This window comes from Poromitra crassiceps (assembly GCF_964638095.1).
Source record: "Poromitra crassiceps genome assembly, chromosome: 9".
Classification (NCBI taxonomy): domain Eukaryota; kingdom Metazoa; phylum Chordata; class Actinopteri; order Beryciformes; family Melamphaidae; genus Poromitra; species Poromitra crassiceps.
The window spans coordinates 37,037,616-37,046,621 of NC_139630.1; the positions used below are offsets into that span (position 1 = coordinate 37,037,616).

General features: G+C 41.2%; 1 protein-coding gene across 2 annotated transcripts; it reads left to right on the plus strand.

Annotated features, from left to right (window-relative positions):
• The first annotated feature begins 835 nt into the window (after positions 1–835).
• On the plus strand, positions 836–3,745 carry il17a/f3 (interleukin 17a/f3). Of its 2 annotated transcripts, none has more exons than XM_083643717.1 (4): positions 836–915; positions 1,383–1,588; positions 2,654–2,797; positions 2,974–3,745. In XM_083643717.1, exons 1-4 carry the CDS (start codon positions 907–909, stop codon positions 3,092–3,094), a joined length of 480 nt encoding a protein of 159 aa, XP_083499843.1. In that variant the 5' UTR covers positions 836–906; the 3' UTR covers positions 3,095–3,745. The 2 variants fall into 2 exon arrangements, with proteins under 2 accessions (XP_083499843.1, XP_083499844.1); XM_083643718.1 differs by having other exon boundaries at positions 872–915; positions 1,378–1,588.
• Positions 3,746–9,006: the final 5,261 nt, after the last annotated feature.

Here is a 9,006-nt window from a genome sequence, read left to right on the forward strand (position 1 = left end):
ATGTCAATATAGTGATCACTTCTATAGTGATCACTTCTAAATTGCAACATCACTTGTCGGTGGAGACATACAGCTGCGAGTCGGTTATTGATAGTTTCTTAAATTACAAATTTGCTACCTGCCTGCCAAAAAATACATTTTCCCACCTCACACACACACACGCAATGATGGGGAAACTCCATACAGGGGAATGATTGCTTGTCATGAGGCTACATGTTGTTATAAAAAGTCAAATGGGGTCAAGTGAAACTAAAGCACTTCAGGAGAGTACACACACTCAAGAGGAAGTAAGAGAGTTATTCAACAGGTAGAAACACTGACTGGAAGGGGGCTCTTATTACATCTACTAACCTAAACTAAACTTGTACCACTGTTCCTTCAGAAGTTGTAGTTGTCACAGATTGTGTTACATAGTTGATTGCTCTATTGCTGACAAAAATGTGTTATTGTAAGTCGCTTTGGATAAAAGCGTCTGCCAAATGACCTAATGTAATGTAATGTATCACATCCATAGTCCTGAGAGTATGCGGTTACAACTTATAAATGCCTATGGATTTGCCTTGCTCTGCTGGGGCTTTTCCCAATTATGTTCGAGTTGTATGCTACCAGGCTATATGATGACAAAAGGGAGATCGAAAGAAAAAAGCTGACATAGACAGGTGATGCAGAGAAAAAGATTGATAGTGAGATATGAACAGAAACATAACCACAGAGACGGGGTCAAAAATGTTATCTTGCTCTAAAATCAGTGGCAGGCTCAGCGGAAATGCACCACAGGCCCTGCCAACTGACACCTGCCAACACGCGCTGCCTGCATATAAACCCACCCAGCTACAACCAAGACACAATCAAACTGCAGGAGAGTTCCACGGTATATGTTTTAGGTGCGGACGAGACTGCAGAACTATGCTGTTGGTGAGTTGGGTCGCTTTTCTGATGTTTTCATAGGATGTGTATGTAATGTGTGTGAGTGTGTTTGTGTGTGTGTGTGTGTGTGTGTGTGTGTGTGTGTGTGTGTGTGTGTGCATGTGTGAAATGTAGCATGCAATGCTACATTTGATATAGCTCAAATTCTCACATGTCTGCGGTTCAAGGGCAAGTCTTTTTTTTCTTCAAAAGCCGACTTCATAAGTCATGAATGAAAAGAATAAACCAACAATATCTTGCACGCTGATCAATTAGGCAGAAATCCAAAACTGATGCAAAATACTAACATGTATTTGATAAAGAACAAAAGTGACAAAAAAGTGCTATCCTTTTGTATTTCTTCCTTTATTATCAGTGTGGGAGTTCTTGTTGGTTTCTTTGTCTTAAAAGCACAGCAAGTAATGTCCTGTGTAGTTTCAAAAAGTAATGTCCTGTTTTTTTTCCCTTGAGTCTAGACATTCAGATGGTTGTTGGTGCTGGATCTGGTGATGCATCTGCATGGCTCCAAGATGGGACAGGCGGTCTCTCTGAAGTTGGGGCAGAGAAGCGGACAGAAGGACCAGATAGTGAGACTGATCCTGGACACCAAGCTGCAGCCTCAGGTCACCGGCATGTCTGTCTCAACTGTTGCCAACATGTCTCTCTCACCCTGGACCTACAGGTGAGGCATTATTATATGATCTGACTATACCTTTATTGTTCTTTATAACAATAAGTCACATGACTTGGACTGAAGTCAGACTCAAGTCACCATTTTGGTGTCACAAGTCACAATTGCGTGGGACTTAACTTGATGTGTGAAGAGAAGATTTGAGACTTGACTTGGGTTCTGGTGACTTGGGACTTGACTCTGATGACTTAAAAAGGTTTCTAAAGTCTTGACAAAAGATCTGTGTTTGTGTAAATTATTTAAACTGAAAGTTATTAGATTTGTTCCAGCAGAATGAATGCAATTGTATGGAATGCTTGAATTGATTGGAGTTGAAAGTGATTCGAAAAATCAGTCATGATTATACAGTTTTTATCCTATTATAACCATATTGCATTGAAAAGTCATATATATATATTTTTTCCAATATGAAATCTATACTGAACTGTTCTGACTTGACTTGCTGTTCTACATTATAGACTTCAGACTTGACATTAATTACATGGACTTGACTTGATAGTCTGCATTTAGACTTCAGACTTTGCTTTGCATTAATTACATGGACTTGACTTGATAATCTGCATTAGACCTGGGACTTGACTTCAGACTTGTGCCTCAATACTTGATACTGACTTGGGACTGGAGCAAAGACAAGTAGAGCAAGTTGACCATTTTGACAGCAGTCTTGAAACTCTATTTTAACTCATGGAAGGAATTTCTCCGGAAGCCTTTAATTAGGTGGCAAGACAATGCATGTCTTAGATCCGGCTCTCTACCGTAAGCCAGATGATTATTATACTGTCACATCGGCACTGAAACGTGCTTTTCATAATGATTTCATGGGAGATTCTTCAATGTTTTCCAATGTGGAATTCCAATACAAAAGTCTCTCATCCAAAGTAAATGTTAAAATTGCTGATCCCATTATGTGAGGAGCCACCAGTGTGTAGCACTGAATTCTGAAGCTCTGGTTGATGCTAAAATCCAAAAGAGCTCTTAAAAGGTTAATTAAGGCCTTATTAATACAACTGTAAAGGCAATGTTCTGTAGCCGTAACATTTCTTTCTCTCTCTCCAGAGACTCCTGTGTGCCATCTCGGTTCCCCAGCCGGATCTCCCATGCTGACTGTCTGACCTCAGGCTGTCTGAGCCTGCAGGGAGGGGGAGAGGACCTGAGCCTGGAGGCCAAACCTATCTACTACCAAATCCTGGTCCTCCACAGGTCAGATAGAAAACAAGTCACTACAGTGTTAGTCCTAAAAGCAATGATTTTGTTTTTGCGCCTATCGCCATCCAGTCCAGTGCAATTCACCTCAATGTAATTCTGTAGTCTCTTTATCCAGAGCATCATCTTGACTGTATGCAGTTCTTGACTGATTTTCCCATCCCATCCCTCAGAGTCTGGAAAGGCGGGAAGGGAGGGAGGAAGGGGAGGAACAACTACGCCTTCAGACTGGGGACGGAGACCATCCCAGTGGGCTGCACCTGTGTTCGGCCCAGTGTTTTGCCACAGAAGTGATGCGGGGAAGACTTTTGAATTCAGTTTGAGTTTGCTGCTGTGCGCAGTGCTGCTGAATGGACAAACTGTTGTCGGATGCCTTGTATTGTAATGTATTTCAGGTCAGTTCGTCATTCTCTTTGAGGAACAGTTGAGGTGGATGTTTGCGTTTTCTTGGATTGGTGTAAAGATATATAAATGTGGTATAATTTATATTTGACAGGATTTAATTTGGATCTTATTTTGCTTACATTTTTAATGTCATATTTTATTAGTCCTGCCCTTGTTTATTGTATTGGGGCGGCTGTAGCTCAGGAGGTAGAGCGGGTCGTCACTAATCGCTTTGGATAGAAGAGGTCAGTGGTTCGATTCCCGGCTCCTCCAGTCTGCATGTCGAAGTGTCCTTGGGCAAGATACTGAACCCCAAATTGCTCCTGATGGTGTGCCAGCACCCTGCGTGGCAGCCTGCCACCATCGGTGTATGAATGGGTGAATGTACCTACTGATTGTAAAGTGCTTTGGATAAAAGCGCTATATAAATGCAGGCCATTTACCATTTATTTACCATATTGTAGCACTTTGAAATGAATTATTCATATGTTTATTTAAACTTTTATGTACAATCAGGATATGGAAAAGATTTAGATTGACTAATCAGATTTATATATTAAAAAATGGAAATAATTAAAATCAAATAATTTAATGGGTCAACCACGTGCATTGTATAATTCATTTGTTTTAAATATGTTTGGCTGGGGAATTTACTCTATGTGAGCTGTTCATTACTATGAAATCTTCCAGCTCATTTAGTTACTGTATACTGTACACTATCCATATGTGTTGAATTCTCTGAGGTTGACATCCTCACTGGCTGTTGTCCAGGAAAAAAAGAAAAAAAGGTATGCCAGGCAATAAACCTCTCTCTCTCTCTCTTTTTGCGCGTAAAAGTCGTAGTAGACAATAAAACACTTGTCAGAATAGTGAAAAATACTAATGGCAAGCTGTACAGAAAAAAAAATACTATTCCAAATTCCAATGTATCGATCACAAGATGTATCGAACAAGTTCCTATTGTTCCAGTGACTCACGCATAGATCTGATCTGATCAAAAAATCTGATTCGAGCACTAAGGTTTGCTGTGTGAACGTAGCTTAAATCAATTAAGGAGGCACTATGCTTTATTAGAAGATGAACAAAAAATATATAGGTCTATATATAACATGAACATTAGACTACTATAGAGAGAATAAACTACTGTGTTTCACACATGTCCTCCTGTTTGGGAGACAGAGGAAACCATTCCTCGGTCCTTCCTCCGACTGCAGCCGCACCTATAAGACAAGAAGTTTATAAGCCAAAGGAAATTGAGCTGAAAAGGTTGAACTAAACCACACCCTGTGGTTACACGGTTGATAATGCCGTGAAATCACCCGACCGTGTTGTGGACAAAAAGGTACAGAGATGTTTTATTTTGCTCATATAAGAACACAGTATTAGAATTAATATGACTGCCCTCAGACAGATCCAGGAAGTGACTGGAAGTTGGGGTGTGTCTATCTATATTAAATGTCTCTGCAAATATTCTCAACTTTGGCCCCTTCCTGAACACAACTTCTAGCTTATGGAACAACCACCCCAGTCTACCGGTTGGCAAATCCTCCTTCTATTGGAAAGAATGGGTACACGGGGGGTATAGCAGTGCTTGGTGACCTACAAAGGGCAGTACCTCAAATCTTTTGGCCTGGTGGCTCACCTAGTAGAGTGCATACCATAAGGCTTGGTATGGACCAGAGACCATAGTCCAGGGATACTCAACTTGCTTTGCCCATTATGTATGTGTATATTTCAATAATAAGAGACTAGAAGAAAGTACAATAAACTTTAATGATACAATAAACAAATTAGATTTGGCGTATGACTCCATGGTATGATGACGCTCCTCCTGAGACGTGAGGAGGACGTCAGTGATTTCTAGGAGAGAGAATCCCCTATAGGGAATTCTACAGGAGTCATGACATTGGTGGTGTTCAGGGGAGGAGGTTCTAGTATAATTAAGTGTATACATACGGCTACAAGATGAGAAATAATGAGAGCCAGAGCAAAGTACTGTGGTGAGTTAAATCAAGCTGTTTTTTACTGACCATGCCAAATAAATACAATCAATCCAGCCTTTAAGATACACAGCGACACACAGTTACAGCAAGTACAAACCCCATGTTACTACTCCCCCGATTACAGTGCAAACATTTTGGACATCACAATCAAGTCAGTATGACTCAAAAACTCAAGCGAATTCCAGCTCTCTGTTGACTCATTTTTGCAGGGTTTTCGTTTTCGTTCAATTTCCCTTGACAATCACAAATTAGACAATCAGAGTACAGTGACACATGCCAAAGCAAAGTGCAGCCACTGGCTAGTCGGCAAACCCAAGCACTTTCCTTCAAAAACCGGTCTATCATCTGAATCCATGTCATTTAACATTTTGCCTCCGTTTGATCTGTCGTCGTCGTCGTCGTCTATACAGGCTATTCACTGTACATCATGTATGCATAATGTGCTTTTGAGTTGTGCTTAATGAAGTAAGAGTGCAGTCAGTGCTCTACATCTAAGAGACTCAAATGTACGTTACTGATCTAGATCTACACATCCGTTATAATCTAAAAGTTCACAGAGTTTCTGTAAATGGCAGAATACAGCAGAGCTCGTCGTTTTTTCTTTTTCAAGCATACATGTATGATGTGGTTTTCTCTTACCTCATGGCAGCGCACTGTCAAATAAACTAAAATAAAGAAACAGCCCTATTCTTCATTTGGCATTCATGAACCATTTACTGCGATTTGTAACATGCGCAGTGTTCGCGTCTATAGATAGATCGTAGGATCTGAAAAACGATAAATTGTTTATTTGGATTCTGAGATGGCGTGTGTGTGTGTGTGTGTGTGTGTGTGTGTGTGTGTGTATGTGATGGTGTGTTGACTGGAAAGTACACTGTGAATCAATCAGAGCCTGATTCTGGTTATGACTCTTAGTTATGACAGAATAGGGCTTCTAACTAGATCTGTGTCCAGCATGCACATCATATCTACTTTTGAATCTTCATCCCTCCACACAAACACCCATCGCAATTTAGATGACGGTTCCCCCACTTTTCATCATTACAGTTTAGTTGGACAGAAACAAAATAACCACATTCATGAAAGCTGCGCCGTTGTTGCTGCCAACAGGCCTAGAATAGATGGAGAGAACACCAATGCTCAGTCTCCCTCACTGTCTCGTATCAATAGTGTTTTGTATGACACTATTTTAGCATTTGTTGCTGTTTGACTGAACCAGAATTACAGAAAGAAGAGAGCCATAATTTAACTCCCCCCCCTCCTGCTTTGATGCACAGCTATCCCTAAAAAAACACACTAACACAGGCACTAACACAGGTGCTCTTTTCAAAACCTTAAATTAAACATTTTGTTTTGTTGCCAATAACCCCCCTAGAAAAAAGAGAAAATTATTCTTGTTTTTGAATTTTCGTCAACACTCTATTGGTACACATAATTATTCACAATTAACTAGTTGCTTATTAGCATTATTAGCATATTGGCTGTTTATTAGTGATTATATAAACCTTATTCTGCATGACCATATTCTACAACTAGGCCACTAAGACTTTTCCCTCAATAACCTCCCAATTACTACTTACTACTTACTTATTACTTACACCCCTACAGGTGACCTAACGGAGCCGGATTTTTTGAATTAGGTAATTAGGGCCGACTAAATGGGTGTAAATGGCCAAAATGACTCAACACAGGTGCAGCACCATGCAGAGCTCCATTCGTTAGCTACTGATGGAGCTCAGCTGAGTGGAGGAGCACAGCTGAGTGGAGTTGGAATCAGCCAGGGAAGTGGACTATGAAAACCCTCTGGGGAGAGAGAGGAGAGGCTACATGCCAACTCTGTGAGCAAGGCCTGACTAAAATGGTGTGCTCCAACGGGTATCAGAACTATAATAAGAATGCAAAATCTGTGTGTGTGTGTGTGTGTGTGTGTGAGTGAGTGAGTGAGTGAGTGAGTGAGTGAGTGAGTGAGTGAGTGAGTGAGTGAGTGAGTGAGTGACTGAGTTAGTGAGTGAGTGAGCAGAAATTGTGTTCGGCCACAGCTATGCCATTTTCTGTGCGATCGCGCTGAATCTTTCAGGAAGTGCAAAGAGCACCCCTGCAGGTGACCTACCGGAGCCAGATTTTTTTAAATAGGTAATTAGGGCCGAGTAATAGCCCAATTTGTGATGGCTGCACAGATTAATGACCAATCTTATTAATGACCAATCTTGCGATGCTGCGCAATGGCTGTGCAGCCTCCACCGCTCACACAGGGACGGGTATTCCCCTAGTGACTAATAAACAGCCAATATTCTGCTAATATGCATGCTAATAAGCAACTAGTTTATGATGAATATAAAGTGTTACAGAATTTTGAACATCAAGACTTGCTTAAAGTTTGTACAGCTTGTTCAGAATGGTCACAGCATACATCACATTATGAAAACCCGCCTTTTCCCCTTGTTTTCAGTTGCTTTTGAGTTCTTTTTTCCACTGCACTGTTTGCATCTCCATTTTCTTTCTGTCACGACTCAAAAACAACCAACCCCAGTCCTGCTCTGTCTCTCGTTCTCCTCCGCTCCCTCGCTCCACTCGTCTACCGGCAGGCTTCCTCCTTCAATTCCTTGTTCTTCCTCACTTCTTCCGCGTGTTTGTCCTGCCAGACAAACACAGAGACACGGCACCGTCAGCATCATTTGCATTCATGAATGTATTAGCATTAACGAGGGACGCACCCAGAGAGAGCTGAGCAGAACAAATGAACAGCTCTGAGACTATTCATAAAGATTTGAACAAGGGAATGATCCAGAAACAGGATCAAAAATTGAGAAACCTGATCATAGAAACATAAGAATTGCAATGCATCCTAAATAGTCCAAACTCTTATCAGTCATATCATATCACGCATATAATTAGAAGAGATTTGACTACAAAAGGTTCTTCCAATTGCTTGGAAGGTTGCCACAAATTTGCAGCAGCTGCATAATAGTTATTCATTGGATTTGAAAGAACATAATGTGGTTTATAATGCAACCCGCAGCCTGGACTGTATCCTGCTGTGGGTTGTACTGTACGTGTAGGTGGAGAGAGCGATGACGTAAAGTAAAGAGAGAGAGCCTATACTCAAAATGCAACAGGTCTTGTGGTCGCATTGCATTCTGCATTGCATGAAATCGGTTTCTCTGCCTCATCTACGATGGATGGTGAGTCTAGATTAAAGAAGCCCCTGACACTAAAGCCTGATGTTTCATGCTGATCATTTAGTTGATTGAACATCTTTCCCCAATTAAACTCTCAATATCACAAATCACATTGTCTAAATGTGAGCAGTTATCCACGGAAATAAGGAAAATACACCATCAAACAATAAAATAGACCCAGGAATGCATTACCAATAGCTGTTTCTTTAACCGTGTTTTTAAGTGTTTCAGGGTGGATCTTTCCTTTAAGCTTGAAAACTGGAGCTGTGAAAAACACTGTATAAACCTCAGAGTCTAGAAGAAACATCTGAAAAACACTAAAATGGAGATAATCAAATGGACCAAATGGTAGAGGTACCTTCTCTTGCAGCCTCTCCAGCATGGCGGCCAGCAGCGCCTCCCTGTTCTCCTTGTTGGCCTCCATCTTGTGCTCCAGCTTCTCCTTGGCGTTCTTGATGAAGTTGTTGTTCTCCTCGAAGGCTTTCTGGATCACCTCGCGCTCATGCTCCCTCTTCTCCGCCAGGTGCTTCAGCAGCTCGGCCTCCTGGCACTAGATGGCGATGGAGAAGATTAGAGTCAAAGATGATTATTGTTGCACTTATAGTCACAAACCTCTCATCGATAAAAACAAAAAAGAAGA